This window comes from Natrix helvetica (genome assembly GCF_964273705.1).
Source record: "Natrix helvetica genome assembly, chromosome: 1".
NCBI lineage: Eukaryota > Metazoa > Chordata > Lepidosauria > Squamata > Natricidae > Natrix > Natrix helvetica.
In genome coordinates this window covers 301,552,087-301,564,620 of record NC_138548.1, presented here as the reverse complement: position 1 = coordinate 301,564,620, position 12,534 = coordinate 301,552,087, and the positions used below count along the sequence as shown (strand labels likewise).

At 37.7% G+C, this 12,534-nt stretch overlaps 1 protein-coding gene across 4 annotated transcripts in view; it reads left to right on the top strand.

Moving 5' to 3' along the window:
* LOC309383181 (inter-alpha-trypsin inhibitor heavy chain H4-like) overlaps positions 1-12,276 on the top strand; it is a 39,591-nt gene extending 27,315 nt beyond the window's left edge. For 2 of the 4 annotated variants that reach the window (XM_081935405.1, XM_081935404.1), the window contains 6 exons: positions 3,518-3,625; positions 5,590-5,712; positions 6,483-6,654; positions 7,041-7,195; positions 10,609-10,696; positions 11,732-12,276. In XM_081935405.1, coding sequence (XP_081791531.1) covers positions 3,518-3,625; positions 5,590-5,712; positions 6,483-6,654; positions 7,041-7,195; positions 10,609-10,696; positions 11,732-11,807 — 722 coding nt within the window. In that variant the 3' untranslated portion in view covers positions 11,808-12,276. The remainder of the gene's footprint in view (positions 1-3,517; positions 3,626-5,589; positions 5,713-6,482; positions 6,655-7,040; positions 7,196-10,608; positions 10,697-11,731) is intronic. The other 2 variants (XM_081935407.1, XM_081935406.1) reach the window with 1 other exon arrangement.
* The last annotated feature ends 258 nt before the right edge of the window (positions 12,277-12,534 follow it).

Sequence of the window (12,534 nt, the reverse complement as noted above, 5' to 3'; positions counted from 1 at the left end):
ACCGGTTATTGAAAGAAAGCTCATTTTGTTTTTTCCCACATTACAGGGCTAATCCTGAGAGGAAGGCAGGAAGAAAACATTCTGGTGTTGTTTCTAGCCTAATCTTTATTGCCCTGCTTACATAAACTGCCTCTCTGGTTAACCCTTATTACATCGTAACAGCCAAGGTGAAGTGCCCATCGATGTGAGAAATGTTGAGTTGGCCACGCCCACACAGTCACATGACCACCAAGCCACGCCTACCCAGCTGGTCATTAGGGCAGAGAACTGGTTGTTAAATTAGTTGAATCCCACCACTGCCATAGTTGTTAATTAAATCCAGTTTCCTACACTAACTTTGCTTGTTGGAAGTTGAAGAGGTCACAAATGGCAATAATTTGACCTGTATTTTGAGCACAGCAAGGATTCCTTCAATGGTCATAAGTGCGAAGACCAATCTTAAATCACATTTTTCAGCACCACCATGACTTTGAACAGTTGCTAGGCAAATGGTTGTAAGTCAAGGACTATCTCCCGATTCTTCATGCCTAACATTCTCCCAGGGTAGGGATCCAGCACTACCTCACATGGCTTAACCCATGGCTATAAAGCCTCCCTTTCAGTGTTTCCAGCAAGGAGAATTCAAGGCCTGCTTGGCTTTTTGTTCTATTATTGAACAATCCTTACCATTAGGAAAGTCCACCTGAAATCTGCTTCCTGGTAATATAAAGCCATTGTATTTTGTCCTGTCTTCTGAAACAACTTTGAATAACTGTGCCTGCCTTCAACATGGCCACTCTGTGTATTCCATAGACTACAATATTTTTTTATAACAGGTAAATAGTTACTAAATAGTCACAAGAGTGCCTTAATTCAATTGGAGTGTCCCCAATCATTAAAAAAAAAAATCTAGCTGCTGTCTGATGCAGGCCCAGTATGCATGTTGAGAAGAGCCTAAGCATTTGCTTTGGGTGGCATGATATCTTATGCTAGAACAGACAGGACCTGGTAATGAATAAACAGGTAGTCAATCTCAATATATGATAATCAGTTTGATCACTAGGTGGCAGAGAAGAGGTTCAGAAAACTCTAAATCTTTTCTGCCATCTGATGGTCATCTGAATGTTAGGCAGCCTGGCTGGAGAAGCATTGGCACAGCCTGACACCACTCTGCCTTTGATTCTGTTCTGGATTCCTACACACAATTGGTTGCCAAGTGTAAAATAATGTCCCTGTGACTATGCTTCTCTTTTCTCCACCCTCCTGCCCTTTGGAATCTCACCCCAGTTGTGTTCTGGCATAATTAGCAAGATGTCAATAAATATTTGTATTTAAGTCATTGGAAAGAAAGAGAATACAAGGGAGTAAGTAGGCACACAATGGGAAATACATATCTAAATAAATGCAGTATCCCTCAGGCTTGGGCATTATGATCATGCTATGAAAACAATCCAATGTATTCCCCGTTGTATGCAGGGGTGGGATTTTATTGGTTTGGACCAGTTCAGGTGAACCTGTAGCTCCGAAGATCAGCTGGCAGCTAACCGGTTCGCTCCCAGGAGCAAGTGGGCCCGCCTGCCTGCCTGCCCCTGCGCTTTACCTACCTTTATCTTCTCAGCTGAGTCACGCAGCAGAGTGAATTGCCGTGCCTCAGCTGTTCTCCTTCCCAAGCAGCAATCCCAAAGGTAAGTATTCTCCAAACTGCTCACACGCGCGCTCAATGAACTGGTTGTTAAACCAGTAGGATCCCACCAGCTGTGGGTTCCTACCAGTTCTAACCTCTTCTATAGAAGAGGTTCCACAAATCTACAGTGCCGTTTAGAACCGGTTCCAGCTCCCCCCCCCCGCCAATCTGCACATCATCAAGATGAAGAGCGAGAGGAGGAATTCTGGGAGTTGAAGTCCACAAGTCTTAAAGCTGTCAAGTTTGAACGCCCCTGGGTTTTTTTTTTTCTAAAGGGTTAGGGGTGCAAGGGTCTTGTAACTTGACAGCTTTAAGACTTGCACTCTTCAATGCCAGAGTTCCTGAGCCAACATTTTGGTTGCTAAGCAAGAGCGTTGTTAAGTGAGTTTCACCACATTTTACAAGTTGACCACGCCCACCCAGTCATATGGCTGGCAAGCCACTCCCACCAGGTTACATGCCAGCAAGCCACTCCCACCCGGTCACATGGCAGCCAAGCCACTCCCACAAAGGAGGCCACACCTATAGAAGAGGTTCTAAAAAAATTTGAAACCCACCACTGCATCCCACCCCTGATTGTATGCCTACTTGTTTTCCTGGAATCCTTTTCTCTTTACATTCTCTGCCCTGCAACCTCTCTAGGCAATCTCTCATGTGCTTGATCTGTTCCTGTCTCCCTCAGAGCAGGGATATTGGAGTAGAAGGGATTACAGGTAGCCCTTGACTCACAACAGTTAGCTACTGTACACTTAGGATGAAATCCCCCAAAGGGACTTAAGATCCATATAATATGGGTCATTAGTCCCTTTGAATACGGGCCATACTCAAAGTTATGATGGCTGCCCCCCTTAGTCAAGTGACTGAATTTTGAGTGCTTAGCAACTGACGTACCTTTACAACTGCTTGCAGTACCCAGCAGTCATGTGATTGTGATTCAGGATGTTTTTGCCAGAAACTGGTATTTACTTTCAGTTTCCAACAAAATCATGCCCCATACCAAACAATGGGTTCTCTTAACAAAAATAGAATTTGCTTTACGACGGCAGCATTTGCTTAACGACTGCCATAAAATTGGGTGTGGTCATCCGGTGACCTGCTCAACACCAGCACAATCTTACGACCCAAATTGTGACTTTAATTATGATAATAAATCAAGGACTCTCTTTACAAGAGTGTAAGCAGGGATATAATGGGGAATTTAGCAAAGTACGCATTCCTTTCATTGTATATTCCCCATTGTGTGCCTGATTACTCTTTTATAATTCCATCCTCTCCAATCTCTCTATTCTGCAAGGGAGGAAAAAAGACAGATGAGGCACAAGACAACACATACCGACGATAATAGTGATCCTGTGACTGAGGGATGCTGCTAAAGTTTCTAATGTGGGGATTATTTGTAATATTATTTTTTCAGCACTCCTGTAACTTCCAATGGTTACTGAACAAGGAAGTCAGTAAACAAGGATTACCAAGCCTTAATTTGATTTTAGTACTTTGTTTCTATGTGTATCCATGCAAATTTGTGGGAAACCCACACTTATCAATAGTATTCATATATTCTCTCTCTCTCTCTCTCTCTCTCTCTCTCTCTCTCTCTCTCTCTCTCTCTCTCTCTCTCTCTCTCTCTCTCTCTGTGTGTGTGTGTGTGTGTGTGTGCCTGTGTCTGTGTGTGTGTGTGTAAATGTATTTGTGGCAAGTGAAGGGGCTTCTTATCCTATCTTCTTATCTTGAGATTAGGTTTGGGTAAAAAAATAAATATAATTCTTGTTTTCGATAATGAAATGCTATTCTATCTATGAGCTCAAAGTAAAACAGAAAAACTAGTGAGCTTCACTAACATGTACACTTCTGCAGGTCGTCCTATCTCACAACCAACAGGGAGCTATTTAACGAAGACGACACAGAACTCAAGAAAGTCAAATAAAGTGCATTTCAACACAAAGTTAAACTCAGAAGCTCATGGTCAGTGTCAGTGGATTGCCCATATGCAAAAATAGATTGATACATTATCAATAGGTATTAATGGTTCTACTATGCAGATAGAGACTTTTGCCCAGTTCAAACATGCTTTGTATTCTTATTAAGGCAAATTACAAAACTTTGATCAACCTTTTAATATACTGTACATTCAGTCAATTTGTAAAGTAAATAGACATGCTAGCATAATTTTTTTTGAAAGAATGTGGTATTACATAAATAATAATTGAAAGGAAAAAGAAGCAGAACGAAACCAGTTTAGCGCTAGTGATAGTCAAAAGTCTGAACTTGACTGCCAATTTAGAAATATTTTGCAATATCCACTACCTCTGAATCTTGACTTGTAGTTTCTCAATTTCTGAAACTTTAAGATGTGTGGACTTCAGTTCCCAGAGTTCTCCATCCAGCATGGAGTTGGTCAACACATCTTTAAGTTACCGAGTCTGTGAAATGCTGGCTTAAGGGCTCATTGGCATTAAGTCAAGCTAATAAATTGGCTTTCCCAAGTAGTATGTGTAAAATCAAACAGTAACTGGAGGTAGTTCTCATTTGACCACTCTGCCATTAAGTGAAATATTTATTGGATAAAAAATCATGTAACTGCAACTGTGCTTTCCTTTTCCCTTCTCTCCCTCTCTCCCTCTCTCTCTCTCTCTCTCTCTCTCTCTCTCTCTCTCTCTCTCTCTCTCTCTCTCTCTCTCTCTCTCTTCTCGTGCTGGAATAGCTGAACGGCAGCTGCTGCCTGTAATTGGCAAGACTTTTCACCTTCACACCTTTAGCTTTTATTAACCACCAAGGCACTCGCCTCCCCTTTGGAATGATCATCCCATACTGGGATAATTAACTAGAACGGAAACAATGTTTGCGTTTACATTCACAAGAGAGGAAGGTATTACAAAAAGGAACCCAATGCTGGGATAATTAGCAAGAAGGAAAACATTGCTTGTGTTAACTTTTATTAAAGAGGAAAGGATTACAAAAGAATAAGCAGGCACACAATGGGGAAGCCAGCAACCCCAAGCATATCATGCAAACAGCCAGTGTATTCCCCATTCTGTGTTGCTTACTCTCTTGTAATCTCTTCCTCTCCAATCTCCTCATTCTGGGAGAGGAGAGTGAGGTACAAGAAAACAGGTCAGGCACAGGAGAGATTGTATAAAGAGATCATATTTTTCCATCCCTTCCCCTTTGTTTAAGTAATCTCTCTATTCTGTATGGTGGTGGTGGGGAAACAAGCAATGAATCTGGACTTCGTTAATCTGAAAGAAGATAGACACTATTATTATAAGAATAATATTAGTGTCAGAGTAGAAAAACATATTATTATTAATAATAATAATAATAATTTATTTGTTTAATTTATATGCCATCCCTCTCACCAATAAGGTGATTCTGGATGTCCTTTTAAAGCACTTCAAATGGTATATTTAATCTATTGCAGCAAAACATCAGAGGGAAAACAACTGAAGCTGCAATTTACTTCTTCATATGTTTTCACTCGATAAGTGCAACAGGAGTTTAAGTTATAATAATCACAAGTATTTGTGATTATATGTTTCACAAAGGAAAATGCAAGAGACAAGTCAAGAAAATAAACCATTAAATTGAATAAATCTGAAGGACAGGTTTCTGAAATAAAGGCCGTATGGATACTGTAGCCTAAGTGGACCATGCCAGCTCATTAATGTGCTATTTTACTTTGCTATTGAGTAAAAACTCCTGAGATTGCTTTAAGGGGGCTGAGAGTGGAGATTTGATGGAACAAAATATCCCCATGAAGAATTTGACAGCTGTGTTAATCAATATGTTGCAAACTTTTGCAGCCTTCTGTTCACACTAATTATAATTACCTGAATTTCATCAGCCATAAAACTGAGCTAAGATATTAGGGATCATAGACGATTCCATAAATCAATATAAAATACATACTAATAATTATTTCTTTCCAGATCCTCCTACGACTTCATATTCCCATTTCCTTTTTCAACCACCTAATCAAAATTTTTTAGTTTGTTTATCTATTAACGGACAGCCGCAAACACCCCTAAAACTGTTATCTGATCCAGAGAAAGGTATGTGATTTCTATTAAAAAATGTGTAGCTCTGAATATTCAAAGTTCTATGGGGATGTTTTCCTTGGGACAGCCTAAAAGAAACAATTGTTCTTCTTTTTTGATCCTTGTTTTTGTTGACTGTACTTTTCATCTCATTTCACACAAATGCACTGTAATATGTTTCTTATTCCAATACGTATATGTGGGTGTGCTGACTTTTCTTAGTTCCCAAATTCACTGATTATTTGTGATATTTATTTTAAATGTTGGGGATTTCTATTCACTCTTTATCAATTGCCTTGTCTTATATGTGCTACACAGATGTAAAAAATATTTAGCAGCATTGGCATGATAGATTGCTTGCCTGAAAGGTTGGCTATCTGGGCAAAAACAGATGTTGTAATTATTTGTGTAGTGTAACTAAGCCATCTTCAAATTAGCCTGACTGTTGGTGAAATTCATGGACATGTTCTCATGCATTCTTCCAGGAGGTAGATGTGGATATACTAGATATAGATGTAGATGTAGAAAGCTTCTATGTTTAGCCAGTAATCTTGGGGTTTTGTCCAAATCCTAAATGGGTTAAACTCATTTTAGCTTTTGAGTCTAAATAAATTGAGCAGGGTAGCACACTGCAGCCAACTGAATTGGCAATCAGATTAAGTCAAGAGCAATCTTGTGAGATTCAGATATTTTTGCTCATTGCATTTATATGGTCATTATTTCTGTATTAATGAATGTTAGGCAAACACTAATATGTTTCTGAGTGTTCCTTTACATACTTTCAGGGATCCAAGTGACTGGCAAGCTTGGTGAAAACAACCATTTTGCAGAGTTTGAAATAACTTATCCAAAGCTTAACCTGGAAATAAAGGTGTCAACAGAACAAATTACACTGAAAAGTAATGACTCCAGTCACTCTTTTGTGTGGAATGACAGAGACTCTTTAACAAGTGAAGGGTAAACTTGCTATTTTCAGTTTTCTTTTATAGACAACAGAGCTCTCCAATCTCTAAAACATAAGTCTCTTTTTGTGTAATCTGTCAGACTGAAAGGTGTTCTTTCTTCCTCCAAGAGACAGTGTACAGCAGTTAAAAACTGCTTGAATGTTGCTTGAATGGGCATTTTCTCTTTTCTGTATGGCCATTGTGTTGAAACACACTATATAAATTACTTCAGGTACATACATAAGGGATATATAATAATTAAAAATGTGAACATATTCATTTAAATATGTTTTAAAATTGTGTTTGTTAATAACAGTAATTTGAGTGATAATAAATTACTGTATCAGAATGAAAAGTTGTCAAAGGAATATTAGAAAATAATAGTTTGTTTCCTCTTAGGATAAACATTACACTGACAAGTGGAGAAAGTCTATTTCTGTCAGGACCAGACAACATTGTTACCAAAATTTTCTATGTACCTCCTTCACCTGGTTGGCTTGGATTATACTTTGAGAATAGCGATTATTTTTCTAATCAAGTTACTGGACTTTTCGGTAAGTATTTAACTACTGCTGCAGACTATGGTAATACAATTTGGAATGAAATTTGGCTTTTCAATATATAGTATCCACAAAGCACTTTATCCATGTTATTTTGCTAGTCTTTGCGATAATCCTTTGAGATACATTAACATTAGAAAGATAAATTTGCCCTTGAATCAAATTTGACTCCTAGTGATTTCACAAACATAGATAGGCTTATGGTTTTCTTCTCAGCAATAGGGAAGTGTTTTTGGGTGCTGGTGAACTCCATACCTTGTTCTCAGCATTCCACGTCAGTAGCAAAAAATATAATCACCTTCTAAACTGAGAATTGGGAGAATGGAAACTAATCATATGGAAATGGCCTTTGCTAAGTCCGATAAATATTCATATCAGAGTGGAGTCCATATGAATCCTTTCCAAACCCCTTTCTAGTGAAGTCCGATGAGTACCAAGACTGTGTCTATAAAGGTAAAGGTTCCCCTTGCACATATCTAATAAAATGGGCACTATCTAATAAAATGAAATTCAATGGTGAAAAGAGTAAGGTTCTACATTTAGGCAACAAAAATGAAATGCACAGGTACAGTATAGGTGGTACCTTGCTCAACAGTAGTAACTGTGAAAGGGATCTTGGAGTCCTAGTGGACAACCATTTAAATATGAGCCAGCAGTGTGCAGCAGCTGCCAAAAAAGCCAACACAGTTCTAGGCTGCATCAACAGAGGGATAGAATCAAGATCATGTGAAGTGTTAATACCACTTTATAATGCCTTGGTAGGGCCACATTTGGAATACTGCATTCAGTTTTGGTCACCACAATGTAGAAAAGATATGGAGACTCTAGAAAGAGTGCAGAGAAGAGCAACAAAGATGATTAGGGGACTGGAGACTAAAACATATGAAGAACGGTTGCAGGAACTGGGTATGTTTAGCTTAAGAGAAAGAAGGACTAGGGGAGACATGATAGCATTGTTCCAATATCTCAGGGGTTGCCACAAAGAAGAGGGAGTCAAACTATTCTCCAAGGCACCTGAGGGTAGAACAAGAAGCAATGGGTGGAAACTAATCAAGGAGAGAAGCAACTTAGAACTGAGAAGCTTCCTGACAGTTAGAACAATTAATCAGTGGAACAGCTTGCCCCCAGAAGTTGTGAATGCCCCAACACTGGAAGTCTTTAAGAAGATCTTGGATAACAATTTGTCTGAAACGGTATATGGTTTCCTGCCTAGGCAGGGGGTTGGACTAGAAGACCTCCAAGGTCCCTTCCAACTCTGCTATTGTATTGTATTATTGTATATGTGCTAGTCGTTCCCGACTCTAGGGTGAAATGTTCATCTCCGTTTCAAAGCCAAAGAGCCAGCGCTGTCCCAAGATGTCTCTGTGGTTATGTGGCTGGCATAACTAAACGCTGAAGGCACACAGAATGCTATTACCTTCCCACCAAAGTAGTCCCTATTTTTCTACTTGCATTTTTATGTGATTTCAAATTGCTAGGTTGGCAGAAGCTGGGACAAGTAATGGGAGCTCACCCCGTTATGCAGCACTAGGGATTCGAACTGCCAACCTTTCTGATCGACAAGCTCAGCGTCTTAGCCACTGAGCCACCCCTGACTGTGTCTATAGAAGCATATATTTCTTCAGGATGAGGGAAAAAAGGATTGAATCATTTCCTTTTTCATTTCTCATGTGGAGAAATATATCTGATGGCTTTGCAACTCTTTCTCTATTTGCATTGTTTATTTAAATCAACTGTTCCTGATCAGCAGTGTTTTGTAACAAAGATATTGATGCCATAAATCAGAGCCAATCCTAGTGCCTATTGGAAGTTGCCTCCCAGGATTACAAAATGGTGTGTGTGGGTACGTGTGTGTTGAATATGTGGGAGTTTGGTGGATGAAACACAACATACTGGACTCTCAAGTTCTGCAATTGTTTGCTGCTCATCAATCATTTATTCCTACCCTCTGGTGCCCTCTGTGAGTTTGATCCCAACTGAACAGAGAACAAACATGTCTTGTACTGCTTTTAATTAATCGTTCTCCCTATTCTTGGCACTTGAACTATGTTTCTTGCATGGAAAAATATCAATCATGTTTGCTATTTTTATTCAAATTGGCAAACAATCAATAAATGAAAAAGGAAGGAAATACATAATTCCTCTGAAATTTGGCATAAAGTAAATAAACAGGCTTGTTGCCTATAACAGAAACTACAACTTTTTCTTATGAAAAAATTGACAGTGTTTATTCTCTAATAAGGGATTAGCAGCCTTCCAAATTTTTTAAAGTAATAAAATTAAAGCTATTTATTGATTTCCAATCACAGTCCACATATGTATTGAAGGCTTCCATCAAAACGGTGAAAGCGGTATCATGTTATCATGATTCATAACATATATGCATGTGATATGACAATACATACAGTATATGTTGTGGAGCCTGTATCGCAATACTGTTTTTGTCATTTGCTCATCCCATGCATGTCTCTGAGTTAATGAGAGATTTTCATGTCAAGATCTGAATTCAGATCTCAAATAGAAGTAGGGGTTCTTTTAAGCAATGCAAGATGGACAGCTTAATCTACCCCAAACTACAACGAAGTACCAGCACCAAAGCGAGAGGACTTGATTGCAAGCTATTTGGTAGACTCTCTCATTTAAATGTGAGATTTGCATTGTGGTGGATAAAGCCAAATCTGTTCCCTGCACTGATTTATGGAAACTTATGACTGGTTTTTCCCTAATTACTTGTATAAGGACCATTTTCTATATTATTCATGTTGTCTTGTATTTTTGTTATGGATTGCACCAGTAGAGGCTAAATCAGTTGTATATATGTACAAGGACAATAAAGATTATTGTTGTTGTTGTTAATTTTTATTCACCAAACATGAAATAGTCAACTGAACACTCAAAAATGCATCACAAAACCATTGACTGGTGCTAATGGTTGATATGGGTTGCTGCCAGTATCTTAGATATCAACCAAGTACCTTCTTAAGATGGATGATGATGATGACGATGATTGATGACCTTGAAGAAGAATATATGGCATATTTCTAGCCATGGGTAAAGATTTTGGAATGGAAAAGTATTTTCACAATTAACTAGTAGCACAATAGTGCGTCAAAATTCCAGGAATGTTCATAACTGATAAGTGTAAGAGTTATTTGAAAAAGCACAATGAAAGTGGTCTGAACTTTAGATTGTAGCTTTTGATTGCTATGGTCAAAATATAATCCCAAAATATACAGTTAAATGGCTGAATGATTCATTGATCATAACTATGTGAAGAAAAACAATAGGAAAATATTTCATAGATTTCAACTGTGATTGATTTAAGTAGCATGTAATCTGTCTCTAGGTTGTCTAAGCTATTACATTAAAAATTGTAATTGTGGGTTTATGTCTATTTGTGTTCCCAGGTCAGTTTTTCTCTAATACACATTCTCAAAGATCTTCTGGTCAAGTAAAAGTCCTTTATGTACAGGGACAGCTCAATGTAGCCACCAGGTGAGAGAGACCAACAAGCACTTACTTGATAAATTGTTTTTACTTAAGGCTAAAACATACGAAGAACGGTTGCTGGAATTGGTTATGTCTTTTTTTAATTAAAAGAAGGTCTAGGGGTGACATAATAGAAATATTCCAATATTTGACAGGCTGCCACAGAGAAGAGGAGGTCAACCTAGTCTCCAAAGGACCTGAAGGCAGGATAAGAATCAATGGATGGAAATGAATCAAGGAGAGAAGCAACCTAGAATTAAGGAGAAATTTTCTGACAGGGAGAACAATTAATCAGTGGAATGGGTTGCCTTCAAAAGTTGGGGGTGCTCCATCACTGGAAGTTTTAGACAAGATTAGACAACCATTTGTCTGTAATGTTATAGGGTTTTCTACTTGATCAGGGAGTTAGACTAGAAGACCTCCAAGGTCCCTTCCAACCCTATTATTCTGGTATTTTTGTTGCCTTTTTCTCTAGACTAAAATTATCTGGATCTTTAGAACTTGGCTTTTATCATGGGTTTAAGAATGCAAGTAGAATGGATCTGTGGAAAAAGGTTTACATAAAGACAGGATTCTCACAAGTGTTGGAATATAACATACAATTCTTGTCATGATCTAATCCTTGATTTTGGAAATTTTATTGGAATGGTCCAACTTCACTTAAACTCTCAGAGCAGAGAGATATACATTTCACATTATATCATGCCCCGATACATAGAATTTTGCGTAAGTTCCACTCTATCTTTTGGATAGGGGTATGTGAATTATTTCTATATTTTACACTGTGTGGTATGCTCAGTTACACTGAGTCACAGAGGTATGAATTTCATTCTTGCTAACTCTCCTCAGACATGGTATGTCAGATGTAATTTGAAACCCTTGAATAATATTCACATACCCCTATGTTTTCCTGATTCTAGGATAACCAAAGCAAATAAGCTAATTAGATAATACTACAATGCCACCAAAGGTTTATATCGGGATATAGATTTCATCAGTAATAATGCTAGTACTTAACAGTTCTCTTTTTCTGTTTTTCAGGACACGTGAGAAGGACTATAGAACTGGATCTAGTCAAACTGAAGTTACCTGCTGGAAATTGAATATAAATCCTTAAAGAGCACACTTAACAGCAAAAGATTATTACTGCTTAATGTCCATGGTTTTATTAGATAGCATAAAATCATCCACATGTTTTTCAGTTTAATTACATTATGGCCATAAGAGTGAATGACCACACTTGTTGAATAACACTGCAACTTCCATAAAATTTGGTATTTCATGGAAACCTAAATTCAAACAACTGATTTTATTTTCAAAGGAAAAAGGAAGCCTATCATTGTCCTTACTGAGAAGTCATATCTTTTTTTGATTTAGTTCAAACTAACATATATTATTGTGATGGGAATCAATTTACATTTCCTTATTGGGTTAACAATAAAGATAAATTATTTCTGATAAATATAACAATAATGACTTCTTGCCAGTTTAATAAAAAAAGTCAAAAAAATGAGTATTGGTCTGAGTTTCTAGGCAACTAATGTAATGATTCTGTATTAGATTAAATAAAAGTATATAATTACTTGCATGTGACTATTATGCTAATTCCTGCTGAACAAATAATTCTAAAAGACCGTCTTCTAAATTTTACCCAAAAAATTCTAAAATGTAATTTTACAATTTGCCATCAAGGATAAATTGCACGTTTTCTTGTAAATGTTTTATCAAAATGGATACTATATTATATAAAATAATTTAAAATGCTTTCCTCCACAAAGCATGCAAGGGAGAGACAGAGAGACCACAAAGTAGTTTCCTTAAGAATAGCCATGTAGCCTCAGTTT